Below are 17,523 nucleotides of genomic sequence, written 5' to 3' on the forward strand. Positions count from 1 at the left end.
AAGCATGAATCACACAGCCCAGGCTCTAAGCCTGGTGTCTGTGTATGGTGACTGTGTGCCTCCGTTTCCTCACCTATGCAATGGGGACAGCAGTGGTTCCTACTGGGCAGGGCTGGAGGCGACTTCAGGTGGTCCTCCGAGGGCAGTGCTCTTGCACATGCTGGGTGGCTGTTTCCGCATGGCCCCTTCTCTTAGGAACTCTGCGAGTTGTTTGCCCTGGTCTTATCCAGAAATGATGAGGTTATATCCAATCCCACTTTTCACTGTTGCTGGTGGGTTTCTCGTACGTGTGTCTGCAGCCTCAGCTGGACTGGAGCTCCTAAGGTTTCTTCTGCATCTGCTGAGCATCTAACCTAACGCTATGGAGATGGTGGGTGTTCACTAAATCATCTGGGAGTGAATTGAGGGAGGATACAGCGGAAATGAAGAAAGACTGGAAGAGATGAAGAATGAAGTTACTATGGGACAAGAGGCTTCTGAGTCCATTGATTAAAAATAAAAGGAGCCAGGCGTGGTGGCTGACGCTTGTAATCCCAGCACTTTGGGAGGCTGAAGCAGGCAGGTCACCTGAGCTCAGGAGTTCAAGACCAACCTGGGCAACAAGGCAAAACCCCATCTCTACTAAAAATACAAAAAGTTAGCCAGGCGTGGTGGCGGGCACCTGTAGTCCCAGCTACTTGGGAGACCGAAGCATGAGAACTGGTTGAGCCTGGGAGGCGGAGGTTGCAGTGAGCTGAGATCGTGCCCTTGCACTCCAGCCTGGGTGACAGAGTGAGACCTTTTCTCAAAATAATAATAATAATAATAATAATAATAATAATAATAATAATAAAAGGAATAAAAATCAGGTGAACTATGGATTAGCATTGCCCGTGCTGAGCCGAGCACATGCAGGTGTGGTCTCTTTTGATCTTCACCACAAACATCGGCAGCAGGTATTACTTTTGTGTCCATTTTGCAGATGAGGCTCAGATATGTTAGTGATTTTCCTGTAGGATCGCACAGCCATGGGCTTCAAACCCAGACGCGTCAGACTCCTACACCTGAGCCCTTAATCCCTGTGCAAAGCAGCCTTTGCTGTATAAGAGGTCATGAGCTTCGGTCCCTTCCATCTTGGGATATGGCTCCTAAGTTCTTGCCCCAAAGAGTGTGGAGGTTCAGCTGTGAAAAAGAGTTAGGAAGCGTTCCGAGTGGAAGGAACAGTGTGCGGAAGCCTCCAGGGCCAGGAGGAGCAGCGAATCTTCAGAAACTGAGGACGGCCGAGTCCAGCTTTACCTTTTGAAAGCATCTTTCCTCATCTCTGGAGTGTGGGATATCAAGACCCACTCCCCTAGTTCACATCCGCATTAAGTGAGCATAGGAGTGTGATGACGCTTGCCCATAGCACAGCCTTACACAAACACAAAGGGCTGCCCCTACACCTGTGCAGGACCCCCGCTCTGCAGAACCCACTGCACAGGGCCCATGTGCAGATCAGCCAGTTAATGCATGTTAAGCACTTAGAAGGGTGCCAGGCAAACTGCCAGGGTCTGTTGACCACCATCATCCTCATCTTCATCATCATCATCATCATCATCACAGCTTTTATTCCACCCGAAGAATATTTACTGAGTACTTGCTATGTGCCAGGCACTGTTCTAGGAGCCAGGGACACAGGTAAGAACAAAACCAAGTTCCTGTCCCTAGGAGGGAGAAAAACAGCAAACAAATGAGTTCATAATACACAATCCACCCAAGGGTGATGAGGTGCGTGAAGCTCCACAAAGCAGGGAGAGGGGGAAGGGAAGGCTGTATGAGCAGACCCCGAGTAGGTGAGAGCCGGGCAGATATGGTGGGTGGGCGGGGAAAGAGCCAGTGCAAAGGCCCAGAGGTGGGACTGGGTGGCTGGAGAGAATGAGTAAGGAGGGGAGTGCTGGAAGAGAGGTCAGAGACGTAGAGGGGGTCAGGGGAGCCAATTCCAGTCCAACCTCTAGGCCAAGAACCTTGGCTGTTAACTCCTTTAACCCATGGGGGCCAGGGATAAATTGGAGGGTAAGCTGTTTGTTTCTCTGAGTAAAAGTTATTTCCCAGAAGTCCAGAAAATGCCCTGTGTTTGGAACCCTCTTTGAGTGTCACCTTGCGTGACATGAAATATTTTTCAAAACATGTAATCCTTTAATCTGGGCCTCTCAGTGAAATCAGTGCTTTATCACTCACGACCATCTGTTGTTTCAGCCACGCAGTAAATAACTTGGGAGATGTGGCTTCTAAGGCGCTTATCTCTTTGTTCTCTCCAAATTCTGAGAAATGACATTTGAATTTTCCTCTGAGACAGCGGCACAGCTAAAATTGATCTCTGCGTACCCTCCCGTCTGGGGCTGCCATTAAGGAAGTCACAGGACTGGGAGGCATTTGCAGTGGGTGAAAAGTGTTTTGCTTCTGATCACCAGGTTCCATTAAATTTCATAAATGAGGCTTCATCGAAAAATAAGCTGGGCGGAAAAATAAGCCGCCCCCTCCCAACGACGTACGGTGTATTCTTAACCACCCTCCGAAGGAGGCTGGGGCGCCTGTCATGTTATATCAGGATTAAAAATTGCAGACCCCAACATGGGTCCAATGTAGTTAATTCTTCAGCAAATGAACTAAGAGCTAATGGTGTGGGATTATGCACCTGCTGCGGCTGGAAAGTTATTGGTGGTGGTTACAGGGGTGAGGGAGATTGGGCGGAGAAAGGGGTGATAAAAGGACTGATCCACGCTCTGGTCTCCCCTTTGTCTTTGGGGAAAACCATTCACCTCCTTAAGGCCTCGTCTCCATATCCACCAAATGCCAGCTTAGTGGTCATTTTCACTTTTCGTGAATTTAACAGCCAATGTCTACAAGAGTGAAAAGAAGGCTTCTCTGGGTGAAGCAGGGATGGGGGCCAGGGGCCCCCATCCCAGGCTTTCCTGCCGCACCACCCGCCCTCCTGCTTGGCCATTCCTGCTCTCTGACCCTCATGCCCTCAGTCTCAGGCCCTGAGGCTCCCTGGGGGCAGCTGAAAACCTCTGGTCTTGGTGATCCCACTGGTTCCCAGGGGCACCCGGCCAGGACCTGTTCCCGGGGACCTGGTGCCCCCTGCAGGGCACTGGTGACACCGCGTGCAGTTTGCAGCTACCCAGATAGGGACGCAGGAAGGACTGCACTCGGCCCCAGCCAGGCAGGGACAGACACAGCCTCTGCTCTCAGTGTGGGGTGGCGAGGGCCTAAAAATGAAGACGACTCATACTAGAAACATCCCGACGAGTCTGGGGAAAGCTGCCCTCAGAAGGCCGTTTAAGCTGAGGACTAAAGGGTGATTTGGCCAATAGAAGCTGATGGGAGGCCTTCCAGGCAGAGGACCAGCACGTGCCAATGATGATCGGTGGCACTGTGCTAGATGCCAGCCTGAGTGTAGATGCCAGCCTGGGTGTAGATGCCATCCTGAGTGTAGACACCAGCCTGGGTGTAGACGCCATCCTGAGTGTAGACGCCAGCCTGGGTGTAGATGCCATCCTGAGTGTAGATGCCAGCCTGGGTGTAGACGCCAGCCTGGGTGTAGACACCAGCCTGGGCATAGATGCCATCCTGGGTGTAGACACCATCCTGGGTGCAGACTCAGGATACCCCAGGAGGGAAGTTCTATAGGGAGAAACTGATGCTTGCCCAAGGTCACACAGCAAGTGAGTGGCAGAGAGGATTTAAGCCCTAGAGCCGGGATTTGAACCAAGCCCATTAGCTGCGGAGCCCGCTGTGGTTGCCCTCTGCTCTGCTGGATGAGACAAGCTCAGCTGGAGGAAACGGTTTGAAGAGAGGAATGTGCTTGGAGGGCGTGGGGAGGAGGGAGGGCAGTTTGCTGGCATGTAAGGACAAGGAGGGTCGGGGCGATGAGATGAGGCCAATGTATCCTATATCTAAGTTATTAAATTGAAAAAGTAACATGTACCTGGTTGGCACAGGGCTCGGAGGTCGAGTGGGGAGCTGGGACTTTGTCCCGAGGGTGCTGGGAAGCCTCTGGGGCCTTGGAGCACAGAGGTGACCAAATCCACAGGTGCCTTTCATAAAGCCTCTTTGGGCTGCAGTTTGGAGAATGGATGGATTTGGAGGCAGCGAGGCCGGGGACGGGGCCACTGTGGAGGCACTGATGGGGATTTGGGCCTGGGGTGGGGTTCATTTATAGAATGTGCCTGGCAGAGGGACAGATATCAAGTTTCCAGGGGCCGCCATAACAAATGACCACAAACTGGGGTGGGAGGGGTGGTTAAGCCAACAGAAATGAATTGTCTCATGGTTCTGGGGCCAGAAGTTCAGCATCAGTTTCACTGGACTGAGATCAAGGGGTCCGCAGAGCCGCGCCCCCCCCAACTCCAGAGGTTCCTTCCTTGCCAATCCCTCTTCCGCTGGCTGCTGGCAATCATGGTCACTCCTTGGTCTGTAGATGCCATCTCTGCCTCCCTCTTCACATGACTTTCTTGTGTGCATGTGTGTGTGCATGCGTGTGTGCATGTGTGTGTGTGGGGCGTGCTTGTGTGTGTGTGTGTGTGATCTCCCTCTGCTCCCCTCTTCTCAGACACTTGTGACTGGATTTAGGGCCCACTGGAAAATGCAGAATCATCTCCCCATGTCAAGATCCTTAACCTAATTGCGTCTGCAAAGACCCTTTTTCCTTTGCATTTAGGATTCCAGGGAGTAGGGCCTGGTGTCTTTGGGGACCTTTATTCAGCCAACTGTATGTGCAGAAAGAGACACAGGAGGCTCGAGGCCCTCCCTTGAAGGGGTCGCTCACTGGTTAAATGCGATGGCGGATTTCTATTAAGACACCGAGAAAGAGTGACAAGGGAGGGTGGGTGTGGGACATAGAAGGGGGGTGGCGTGGCCCTAACCCTGGCCTGGGAGGGCTGGTGTTAAGGAAGCACATCCCAGCCTTGAGCGCTGATTTGAGTCTCGGGGAATGGTCCCTCTGGAAGACCTGAAGGAACGGGCATTCGGCAGAGGATACAGCACGGGCAAAGGCCTGGAGGTGACGGCACCCACATTGTCATCAAAGCAGCTTCAGTAGCTTTGTGAGGTTCTGTGAGTCAAGTCTAGATTAAGCCAGGACTTGGATGATGTGCCCTCGCTCTGCACGGGGACTGTCTTTAAATTGAAGAAGTAATGTGTACACGGTAAAAAGACATTGAACCACTGCAGAAGGGTATACAATAGTAAGAAATCTCTCTCAGCTTTACACCCTATTCTTCTCTCCAAAGGCACCTTTCATAATGGTTTCTTGTGTGATCTTGTGTATCCTTCCAAAAACGTTCTCAGCCTATGCAAATATATATATATATATATATGTTACATCTGTGTGCATTTTTTAAAACCACAGATGGGGCAGAGCCTACACGCTGTTCCGAACCATGGTTTTCTTCATGAGCCGCTATATCCTGGCGATCTTTCATATGTGGCACATTGAGTCTTATTTCATTTTTTGCCAACACCTTAAAGGCAGGTTTTCATGGCTGTCTACTATTCCAATTTGCAGATATGCCCTATGTACTTGGCCAGCACAAGGGGGCCAGATTTTGAATATGTTAGGGGAGGACTTGTGGGGAGGTAAGTAGGTGAAGCATTTTGGATTAAAGGAACAGTTTAGGCAGAGGCCAGGAGGCAGCGCAAGCCAAGGTGGTTTTTTTCAATTAATCTATCCTGTATCTAACTCTGTGTGTGTGTGCAAATGAGCACAAACTGCTCACCACGCACCCCATTTTCATAGAAGCAGAACAGTGTTACTGGGCGTGGATGGGGTCTGGTGTCAGGGGAACCAGGGCAGTTTGCCTGGTGGCTTAAACTTTCTCGGTCTTACCTTTAAAATATTGATCTTATTGGTCACTCACCCATATTCCTATATGTTAAGTACAGTACTCTATCTTTTTTTTTTTTTTTTTTTGGAGACGGAGTCTCACTCTGTCACCCAGGCTGGAGTGCAGTGGCACGATCTTGGCTCACTGCAAGCTCCGCCTCCCAGGTCCACACCATTCTCCTACAGGTGCCCGCCACCACGCCCGGCTAATTTTTTTTTTTTTTGTATTTTTAGTAGAGACGGGGTTTCACCGTGTTAGCCAGGATGGTCTCGATCTCCTGACCTCATGATCCACCTGCCTTGGCCTCCCAAAGTGCTGGGATTACAGGTGTGAGCTACTGCGCCCGGACTTTTTTTTTTTTTTTTTTTTAACAGGGTCTCACTCTATTGCCCAGGCTGGAGGGCAGTAGTGCGATCACAGCTCACTGCAGCCTTGACCTCCTGGGATCAAACATCCTCCCGCCTCAGCCTCCCAAGTACCTGGGACTACAGGAGAGAATGAGCATGTCTGACTGCCTTTTTTTTTTTTTTTTTTTTAAGTGGAGAAGGGGTTTCGCTATGTTGGGCAGGCTGGTCTCAAACTTCTGAGCTCAAGTGATTCACCCACCTTGACTTCTGGAAATGCTGGGATTATACACGTGTATGCCACAGCACCTGGCCCCTATATCTTATTTTTGAACTTTTTATTAAAACATAATACTTCGGGCCAGGCGCGGTGGCTCACACCTGTAATCCCAGCACTTTGGGAGGCCGAGGCAGGCGGATCACCTGAGGTAAGGAGGTCCAGACCAGCCTGGCCAACATGTAGAAACCCTGTCTCTACTAAAAATACAAAATTAGCGGGGTGTGGTGGCACATGCCTGTAATCCCAGCTACTCGGGAGGCTGAGGCAGGAGAATCGCTTGAAACCAGGAGGTGGAGGTTGTGGTGAGCTGAGATCGCGCCACTGCACTCCAGCCTGGGCAACAAGAGCGAAACTCCGTCTCAAAAACAAAACAAAACAAACAAAAAATACTTCAAAGCATATAAATCCTACGTGTTCAGCTCCATGAATTCCCACAAAATAAACACACCATGTAACCAGCCCCCAGACCAAGAAACAGAACAGAGCCAGTCCCAAGACCACGTGTTCCCAGCCAGTCACTGCCCACCAGATTCCTGACTTCTCATGCCAGACATCAGCTTGGCCTGTTTTTGAGCTGCAAATATAAGTGGAATCCCACTGTGGTGTTCTGTTTTGATCTGGCTTTTTTCCTTTCTTTATTTTCTGAGATGTATCGATGTTGTTGCATGGATTTAATGATTCTGTGTATAATTTGTAAATTCTCAAAGCTCTATATAAACATGGATTATAAGAAATCCACACATATGTACATATACATATGTATAGACATGTGTGTACGTATATGTATACATGCAGACATATGTATATACACATATATACCACATATATTATGTATTATATATCATCTCTCTCTCACACGGGGTAGATACTTAAGTAATTGTCCCTCAGCAAACACACCAAGATTCGCTTATCCTTTTGCTCTGGGCTTTCAGTTATTTCGTGCCGACTGTTATAAAAAGATACATGGTATCTTCTGACCTTGTGAGCCGCCCTCCGAGGCTGGCTCTGCCTGCTTGCTGTTTCTCACAAGAGGAAACGCAGGCTCAGAGAGGCCCGGCGCACTGCCCACCCCCTTGCAAGCTCCGGGTGGCGCCGGGACTCGAACGCGCGCCCCAGAGCTGCTGACACCGCCCTCTCCCCGCAGGCCGAGGAGGCGGGCGCGCCCGGCGGCCCCCGGCAGCCCCGAGCAGACCGCTGCCCGCCGCCTCCGCGGACGCTGCCCCCCGGCGCCTGCCAGGCCGCGCGCTGTCAGGCGGACTCCGAGTGCCCGCGGCACCGGCGCTGCTGCTACAACGGATGCGCCTACGCCTGCCTAGAAGCTGTGCCGCCCCCGCCAGGTAGGTCCTGGGCCCGAGGGAGGGGGCTGAGGGAGAAGGACAGGTAAACAGAGCTGTCCCGGGGGAGGGGAAGAAAGGAGCTGGGCTTAAAGCTGGGCCACCTGGGCGGGTCTCGGGCGCCTCCACTGCGCACCTGTGAACTGGGACGGGCGCTCCTTGAGCAGGCGTGGCGCTGCTGTGCAGCTGTTGTGTGTCCCACTGCCCCTGGGGACCTGCGTTGTAGGAGATGCCCTTCCAGAGAAAATGCCACTTCCTATGAAAATGGGATGGGGGCAGGGACCCTAGATGCCTCCAGGGAGCCACAGTCCAGCAGACACCCATTCCCGGGAAAATGCCCGCTGATAGGATGCGGGTGCAGTGGGATTTCTCATTTAAAAGATCAAGATTCGAGGCTTTTCTTTAAAATACCGGACCATGTTCCCTGGGCTGCCACCAGCTGGAACCTCAGGTGCCCCTGGATGAGGAGGTGTCCTCTAGCTTCCCACTCACCCCATCACCCCACCAGGCCCGCCACACTTCTCATGCCTGGCCCTGGGGTATTTGAGGTGGAGACCAGGAGCTTAGCAATCCAGATGGGGCGTGCCCCAGAGAGGAGCGGGTGCGTGGCTTCAGATCCACCAGCCAGCTGTCACTTTTTTGAGTCTCCTCTCCTGTGAAACGGGTGGATCACCTGAGGTCAGGAGTTCAAGACCAGCCTGGGCAACATGCTGAAACCCCGTCTCTACTAAAAATACAAAAATTAGCCAGGCGTGGTGTCAGGAGCCTCAAATCCCAGATACTTGGGAGACTGAGGCAGGAGAATCACTTGAACCCAGGAGGTGGAGCTTGCAGTGAGCCAAGGTTGTGCCATTGCACTCCAGCCTGGGTGACAGAGTGAGACTCTGTCTCAAAAAAAAAAAAAAAAAAGAAAGAAAAAGAAAAGAAAAGACAACGTGCAGCTCACGGTCGGCCTGCCACTCCAAAGTGCTCAGCACTGCGCAGGGCTGGGAGCAGATAATGAGATGTGTGTTGAATCACGATGCCAACCTCTCGGGGAGAAACAATGTTCAGGGATTCATCATTGGCAGGACGGAGTTTCAGATCCCTTTTGAAGAGAAGGTTTGGGAAGGGAAGGAGGTGACCCCGTCGGGGACAGTAAGTGGGGAGTAGGGTAGACAAGTAGCTATTTCCTGGGGAAAATGTGCCCCTAAGCGGGTAGGATTTGGGGCAAGGAAGTTTTCTCCACCCTCGGCTCTGCTCAGGGTGATAACAACAGCTGTTTGGACTGTACCTTCTGCGAGAGGCTGTGGGTTCCCATGGGCCTTAATTAGGGAAGGCGGCTCGAGAAGGTGGCCCAGCCCCTCCTCCCAAGGCTGAGAGGAGAGTCAGAGATGGCAAGAATGACCTCACTTTGTTTTCTCTGGGGTGAGGTCACAGCGATGACAGGGGACTCAGCACACTTAATCATGCTCATAATTACAGTCTTATAATGCTCATCAAGACAGACAGGGACTATTTCAGTACTGCCTCTGGGCAGGAACTGGCCGCTGCTCCAGGCCAGGCAGCCTCCTACTCAGCCTTCATAAGAAAAACTAAATGTTGCTCCTTATGGTGGACAAGCACATCAAGGCACTCCCCTCTGGTGGACTTATCAAAAATGGTGCCCCTTCCTCTGGAATGTGACCTGGCATGGGGCTTCTAGCCTTGCTTCCTGCCTAGAGCAGGAGCTTTTGAGCAGTGCACAGATGATACAACTGTACATGGCATTCCCAATAGCCTTTTCATACATCATCTCGTTTCATGCTCACACAGCTTGATGAGATGACTGTTATCAGCCCTGTGTCACAACTGAAGCTCAGAGAAGATGAATCATTTGCCCAAGGTCACACAGCAGGCAGACCTGCAGTTTCCATCCAGTTGTCTGACTGTAGAGAAGTGTTCATTGCCTTAGGCCGTGAGTGTGGGAATGTGGAGCCCCTGCCCTGGCACCTGTACCCACGTGTGGGGTCCTTCATTGCCAGGAATATCCTCCCCCAGACAGCCCATGGCTCACTTCCTTGCCTCCTTTAGACCTATTTCCAAAGGCCACTTTTCAGGAAAGATTTCCCTCTCTAAATGACAGCCTCTCCTTGGCCATTTTTTAACCCTCCATCCCTGTTTAATTTTTCTCTGTAGCGTAATCTGGAAGACTGTGTTTTACTTGTTTGTTCATTGACTGTTCTCTCCCCACTTGAAGGTCAGCCCCACAGGGCAGGGAGTTTGTCTTTCATTCACTGCTGTAACCCCAGCATCTAAAATGGTCTCTGGGCATATAATACTCAATAAATATTGACTCATTCACTCATTCACTAGCCAGCAGGAACAGCAATCATACTACTAGTGAGTAATAACAACAATGCTGTCTAACACCAGATTTCACAATCTTGGCATATTGACATTTGGGGTTGGATGATTCTACTTGCTGGGCAGGGGGGCGGGGGGCGCTCTCCCGTGCACTGTAGGATGGTCAGCAGCTTCCTCGGTCCCCCCCCACCAGGTGCCAGTAGCAACCTCTACCCCAAGCTGTGACAACCAAAAGCGTCTCTAATCTTTCCTAAATGCTCTCTGGGGAACAAAATCGCTCTGCATTGAGAACCACTGGTCTAAGATAAGATGACGTGGAACACATCAGGCCCTGTTCCAGGAACCTTACTTCTTCATTGCCATCTGGATTTGGGTCTGTCCAAAGCAGACCCAGAGACAAGGACTTGGGCCCAGGTTGTTTATTTGGGAGGTGATCCCAGGTAGTTCCAGTGCGGTCATGAAGAGCTGAGACCCCAGGGCCACCAGGCCTTTAAGGGTCTTCAACTAGAGTGATGGGGAGCCCGGACCAAGTTTCACTACTCCAAACATTTGCTTATTTCCCTGCTTCTCAGAAGCCTTTGATCAAGGCAAAAGAGAATACAAACAGCACATATTACTACGTTTCCTACCTGAAAATGTTTCCTAACACGTGGTCCGATGTGGTGGTGGAAAGGAGGGAAGAACCGAAAGGTTGGGTATAGAGGCTGAAAAACCATCGCGTCATTCCTGTTTCGGAGGTCACAGACTGCTGGCTCCTTTCTCTGCTGTTCCAACTTTCATGTCATTATAATCAGTATAATCAGCAAGTGCTCCTTTACAGAAAAAGCTAACCAGCATTTTTACCAGTACCCATCAATATACTTTAAAAGATGCTAATTATTTTTCTATTCTCTTTATAAAGATAAATATTAGTAATTTTTATTTTTGTCTTATTTTGGAGTCAAACGAATGCAGAGGTCACAAGCAAATGTGATCCCAGAACCGTTTTGATCTCCAACATGCTTAAAGTTTTCTGCCCAGGCACGGTGGCTCACACCTGTAATCCCAGCACTTTGGGAGGCCAAAGCAGGAGGATCACGCAAGGTCAGGAGTTTGGGACCAGCCTGGGCAACATAGGGAGACCCCCTATCTCTACAGAATAATAATAATCATCATCATCATTAATAAAAAAGTTTTAAAATTACTTGTCAACACTTAAAAACCAGAAGATTTCTATTTTTAAAAATACAGACTTGGCCGGGTGCAGTGGCTCACGCCTGTAATACCAGCACTTTGGGAGGGCAAGGCGGGTAGATCACCTGATGTCAGGAGTTCTAGACCACCCTGGCCAACATAGCAAAACCCCGTCTCTACTAAAAATACAAAAATTAGCCGGGGATGGTGGTGTGCGCCTGTAATCCCAGCTACTTGGGAAACTGAGGCAGGAGAATCACTTGAACCCGGAAGGCGGAGGTTGCAATGAGCTGAGATTGCGCCATTGCACTCCAGCCTGGGAGACAAGAGTGAAACTTTGTCTCAAAAAAAAAAAAAAAAATACAGACTTACAGTCCAGGTGCAGTGGCTCACTCCTGTAATCCCAGCACTTTGGGAGGCCGAAGGGGGTGGATCACTTGAGGCCAGGAGTTCAAGACCAGCCTGGGCAACATGGCAAAACCCATTTCTACAAAAATACAAAAATTAGCCAGGTGTGGTGGCGCATGCCTGTAATCCCAGCTACTCAGGAGGCTGAGACAGGAGAACTGCTTGAACCTGGGAGGCGGAGGTTGCAGTGAGCTGAGATTGTGCCACTACCCTCCAGCCTGGGTGACAGAGCAAGACTCTGTCTCAAAATAAATAAATAGGTAAATAATAAGTAAATAAATAGAATAAGAACTTACAGTAAGAAAAAAGAAAAAACAGTCTGGGAGCATTGGAAATAACTGGTCAGGGCTAACCAGCAGCTGATTCATCCAGGCAGGAGGCACTCTCTGATTTGCCGTGGCCCTGCCTGGTCTGCTTTCCTGTTTAATGTCATCTACCTGTCCCCTAGAGGCGTTTGAGTTTTTGACCCCTGCCTTTTGAAGGCCTTCCCATAAACTGTGTGGGTGACTCTTTCTTTTAAAACCAGGTATATTGGTTATACCTGGGTGATGGGATCACCTGTACACCAAACTTCACCCATACACCAAACTTCAGCGACATACAATTTACCTGTGCAACAAACCTGCACGTGTACCCCCGAACCTAAAAGTTAAAAAAAAAAGTATTAGTTAGAGAACAGGCTATGCTGCTGCAACAAAAAGACCCATGAATACAGGAACCCAACCTGTGAGGCATTTTCTTCTCTCTCAGCTATTAGTGCAGAGACAGACATTTGTGATAGGCAGGTAGCTCTGCTTGCAAAGCCATCTAGGGACCCTGCTTCCTTCCTTCTTGCCACTCTGCAGTCTGACTGATGTCCTTGTCCACATGGTCAGAATGGCCCCCAGCCTGCAGGAAGGAAAAGAGGGAGGGAGGGGAGCAGAGAGCCCCGATTGGAGGGTGAGACAGGAAGTTGCATGGTCACTGCTGCTCCCATCTTTGTAGCTGCAAGGGAGGCAGGGAAGGGTAGTCCCCAGCTTTGTGGCCCAGTGCCCAGCCCACATTGAAAGGTTCCGTCACTAAAAGCAAAGGGTGAAGGTGTGCCAGGAACCATAGTTATTTCTCCCATGGGGAGCCTCTGTGCTGTCATGAAGTTGGGGTGCCCCCAGCCCCCAAGCCTGGGCGTTTCTCAGCTGCTTGAGGAGGGCCTTGATCTGACCCTGTATTGTGTTAGTCTTAGACTGGCTGGTGCAGCCGAAACCTCGATGGCTTGGTGGCAATGGCTGGCTCCTGGATGGCCCTGAGGAGGTGTTACAAGGTACCTGCCGGGTAAAGCCCAGACCCTACATCCAAGCCTCGATCCCTCCTTCTCAGCTACTTCCAGAAAGCTGGCAGCACCAGGCCGGCTGTCCCCCATGCACGGGCCCTTCAGCCAAACACTCAGCCCTCTTTGATCCTCCCCACCCCAGCGCAGAAGGGCTGATGGCTGGGGGCTTGGCCAGAATCAAAGCCCAGTACAGAATAAGGGCTTCGACTCTCCCCAAGAATGGAGCCTCCTCCTGGATGGAGAATTGAAGGGGAGGGGGCTTAGTGTTGGTTTTCAAATTCCTAGAATTCTAGGGGGTTCACCGCTCTCTAATGATGAAGCCTCCCCGGGGGTGGGGGAGGTACCAGGAGGCAGAGGGCAGTTTCTGGAAGGAACAGCATGCAGGTCGGGGGCCTGGAGGCCTAGGAGGTGCGAGCGGGCACCCTTGCACACCTGCAGCTGTGCTTCTGACTCCACGTCCATCTGTGTGTTGTGTGACTGTGTCCGCTAGAGTGTGCGGCCGTGTATGCAACTGTGTGGCTGTCCTTGTGCCTGTGGCTGAATATTTGTGTGTGTGTGTGTGTGTGTGTGTGTGCATGCAAAAGTGTGTGACTGTATTGTGAGTGTACATGTGTGGGTAAGCGTGTGTGTATGTGGGTGTGGATATGTGTGTGCAGGATTTGTGTGTGGGGATGAACGTGCGTATATGTCTGTGTGTATTTGTGCGTCTGACTTGCTTGTGTAAGTGTCTGTGTCCCCATGCGACTGTAGGGGTGAGTGTGTGTTTCAGGGTGTATCCGTGAACATGTCTATATGGATGTTGCTGAGCCTGTGAGAGTATGTTTGGGATCAGGTGAGCTTGGACTGCCTGTGTGTGTGTGCGTGTTTGTGGGTGTGCACGTGTGCCACATGCCGCTGAGTGAGACCCAGGGCCTAGCCTGGAACCTGGGGTACAGAGGCGAGGCCGCCTCTCTGGGTGAGGTGCGTTCCCTGCACCCGTCCCGGGAGTCTGCCATCTAGACCCTAGCATGTGCACCTGTCCTGGGAGTCGGCCTTCTAGACCCCAGCGTGTGTCCCTCCTGCAGCAGAGGCGTGCAGCACCACGGAGGATGGGGCCGAACCCCTGCTCTGTCCCTCGGGCTATGAGTGCCACATCCTGAGCCCAGGTGACGTGGCCGAAGGTATCCCCAACCGTGGGCAGTGCGTCAAGCAGCGCCGGCAAGCAGGTGAGTGTGGCACCCCAGCCCTGATCCTGGCTCCTGCCCCAGTCCCCTTCTCCCTGTAAGCGCCTCTCACCCCCATGGACGACCTGCCCCAGGAAGCAGCCCCAGCACCTGGGCCTGACTGAGAGCTCGTCACATCTTCCCCCTGCCCGGCTCCTTCTTTCATGGCCCCTACCCTTTCCCTGTCACACTAGCATGTGACCGAAGCTCTTGAGCCAGCAGACTGGCTGCAAACCCCAGCTCTGCACCTCCCAGCTGGGCGACACTGGGGTTAATTTCTTCCTATCTCTGAGCCTCAGTTTCCTCATCTGTAAAATGGGGCTACTACATGCTGTTGTGGGGCGTGACTGAAATCATAAGTGCAGAGCAGTCGGAGCAGCCCTAAGGAATAGTAGGTGGTCAGTAAACACTGGATGTTTTATATCCACGTATGTGTAGATGGACCCCGACTTACGATGGTCAACTTAAGATTGTTAGACTTTACGCTGGTGCAGAAGCAACATGCATTCCGTAGAAACTGTACTTCAAGTTCCCATCCAACCATTCTGTTTTTCACTTTCAGTATGGTAATCAAATTACACGACACATTCAATATTTTATTATAAAATAGGCTTTGTGTTAGATGACTTTGCCCAACTCTAGGCTAATGTAAGTGTTCTGAGCACAGTTAAGGTAGGCTCGGCTAAGGTATGGTGTTCAGTAGGTTAACTGTGTTCAATGCATTTTGACTTAAGATATTCTCAGCTTGTAGGGGGTTTATCAGTACATAACTCCATTGTAAGTCAAGAAGCATCTGTGTCTGTTTTAAAGGAGCATCTGTATCTGTTTTCAAACTGCATTGAATTAGAATTGTCTGAGAATCCTTAACTTCCAGAACTTCTGCCAGGACTGTTCAGTTTGACTTAATTTGTGTTCGTCTTTGGACACAAAGGCAATAAATAGATGAGTGAATTGTGTTGCTCTCATTGGCATAATTTTCCCAAGAAAAGAAAGAACAATGGCACAGCGATTCCTGGTGGTATCTAAAACCATCTCGAACCCCACTCAAGGAAATCAAGTTGAAAGACTTCATTGTGCTTTTTGGCATGGAGTTTGGATGAACTGTGTGGTGAGCCAGGAATCTGGGACTTCAGGGTGGCCAGGTTCACCTTGTCAAAGTCAATGTCAGTCAGACTGAGACCACACCCAGGGGCCCCTGTCCCCGCTTCGGCATCTCATAGCCCTAATAGCAAAGGACAGGACCCTCAGACAAGATTGGTGATAATTACAGTGACCCTATTTGCCGAAAGTATACTGGGGAGTGCATGATCTGCCAAAACCTCTTTTTTTTTTCTGATTTGAGAATGTTTTTCTCTGAAGTGTTTCAAGAAAGGCATAGACGTAAAATCAGTCATGCATTTAATGTCATTATCATTGCAGATAAAGTGATGCAAATCCTGGAATCCTGAACTTTGAAGAAATTATCTACAAAAGGCTTTGAAACAAAGAGATGCCTTTTTGGTTTCCTCTACATTCCACTTGCTATTTGCAGGGCTTTGTTTGCGGTTATAGGGTGGCTTCTCCAGCCAGATAGCCTGGGCTGCCACAGCTACTCAGCCCCTTACTGCTGTGGGCAGCAAATAACATAACCTTTTCAGGCCTCATTTGCCTTTTCTGTAAAATGGGTTCATAATACTTGAGGTACTTCACAGGGCTCTTTGAGGAGTGAGTTAATCTGTGTAGAGTGTCCATCAATTCACAAGCACAGAAAACAACCTTCACTGTTTTATCACTGCTTGTCTCTAGACACTCAGTCCTGCTGTGGGTGGGTGGGGTGTATGGTCCTTTGGATGTAAAACCGCAAGGGCCTGCCAGCCACTGTGAGGCTGCTGGAGTGTGGAAGGGATAGCCTTTTCCAAAAGAGAGCTGTGGGGCGAGTTGCGAGTTCGTTGGGCTATGCCACCATTTATAATAATGACGGCATAATAGGAATGCCTTGGGCACTTGTCTTTTTCATCCCCTGATCTTTTCATTCAGCCCTATGATGTCTAAGACCAAGGTCAAACCAAGTCAAACTAGTTCTTAAGGGTTCAAACTAGTTAAAAAAATTCCCATTTCAAGACAGAGCTAAGCAAAGAGAGTCAGTCATTCAGTGGTGACCACACCAATGATGCCTACTGTTAACACGCACCTTTGGATTGCTCTCTTTAAATTAAGCTTTGCTGCAAGCCTGCAAAAGGAGAAGTAGAACCAGGAGGCAGTGCTGCATAGGTTTCAGAGTGCAGGCTCAGAACCACAGAAAGAAGTCCAAAGCTTGTAACTTTCTTCCTCCGTGGCCTTGAGCAGGTCACCCAACCTCTCTTAGCCTCGGTTCCTTGATCTGTAAAACAGAGATGGCGATGGTAACCATAGTGACTACTTCATGGGGTAGTTATGGGGCTTGAGTGAGAGAAACACCTATGAAGTGCTTAGAATAGCACCTGGCCCACTGTAGGTCCTCAGTGAATGTGTGCCACCACCATCCCTGTCTTCGTAAAGGGAGGATATGAGTTCAGGAATTTACCCAAAAGATGCAGAGCTGGAATTCCAAGGCTGTCCACCAGCCTCAGAGCCTGTGTGTGTGTGTGTGCGTGTGTGTGTGTGTGTGTGAGCTTCCCCTCCCAAATGAACGATTTGAGGCTTCCAAATGGAAATGTAAGTGGAATTCCCCCTAGCCTTGTTCTCAGGGGGCTGACACTTAGCAATAATTACTGGTAATTTACTGGTAATTATATATAGGTTTGAAAACATTTTGAATTCCAGCAACTTCCCTTGGAGCAAAAATCTCAGGGGAAGAGTGGCCCCCTTGTCCCAGCCTTACCAAGGAAGAAGCTTTTTATTTGAGTTTTTAAAAACTGCATATTTGAAATAATTTCAGACTTATAAAAATGTTGCAAAAGTAGTACCTTGAATCCGCCACCCAGATTCACCAGTTGTTAAAAAACTACCGTTACATTTTCTTTTATGCTCTCTCCCCACTTATAAATCTACGTGTGTATTTTTCTGGATCATTTGAGAGTAAGTGAGAGACCCTGTGCCGACACCTAAGATTCCATCCTCCCGTAAGAGAGGCTTCTAGCGGGTACCAATAGTCCTTCAAGTTTGACCATCCAGCACCTGGAACCAGGCATTTGAGGGGTTCACATTTAATGCAAGAGGAAAATGAACGTTGACATGTATAGTAAATCTGGTTTTTCAGAGAGTGGATTCAGGGAAAATCGGTGCATTTTTCTGAGTAGGTTTGAGGTCACACAGAAGCTGAGCTGCGGGGGCTGGCCCCTCCTTGTCCT

At 50.1% G+C, this 17,523-nt stretch overlaps 1 protein-coding gene across 3 annotated transcripts in view; it reads left to right on the plus strand.

Annotated features, from left to right (window-relative positions):
• The window catches only part of WFDC1 (WAP four-disulfide core domain 1), a 36,460-nt gene that overhangs the window by 11,732 nt on the left and 7,205 nt on the right, over window positions 1–17,523 (plus strand). For 2 of the 3 annotated variants that reach the window (XM_054668531.2, XM_009431325.5), the window contains exons 3-5: window positions 7,612–7,804; window positions 12,921–13,004; window positions 14,078–14,218. In XM_054668531.2, coding sequence (XP_054524506.1) covers window positions 7,612–7,804; window positions 12,921–13,004; window positions 14,078–14,218 — 418 coding nt within the window. The remainder of the gene's footprint in view (window positions 1–7,611; window positions 7,805–12,920; window positions 13,005–14,077; window positions 14,219–17,523) is intronic. The other variant, XM_054668533.2, reaches the window with a different exon arrangement.

Source organism: Pan troglodytes, chromosome 18, assembly GCF_028858775.2.
Source record: "Pan troglodytes isolate AG18354 chromosome 18, NHGRI_mPanTro3-v2.0_pri, whole genome shotgun sequence".
Lineage (NCBI taxonomy): Eukaryota > Metazoa > Chordata > Mammalia > Primates > Hominidae > Pan > Pan troglodytes.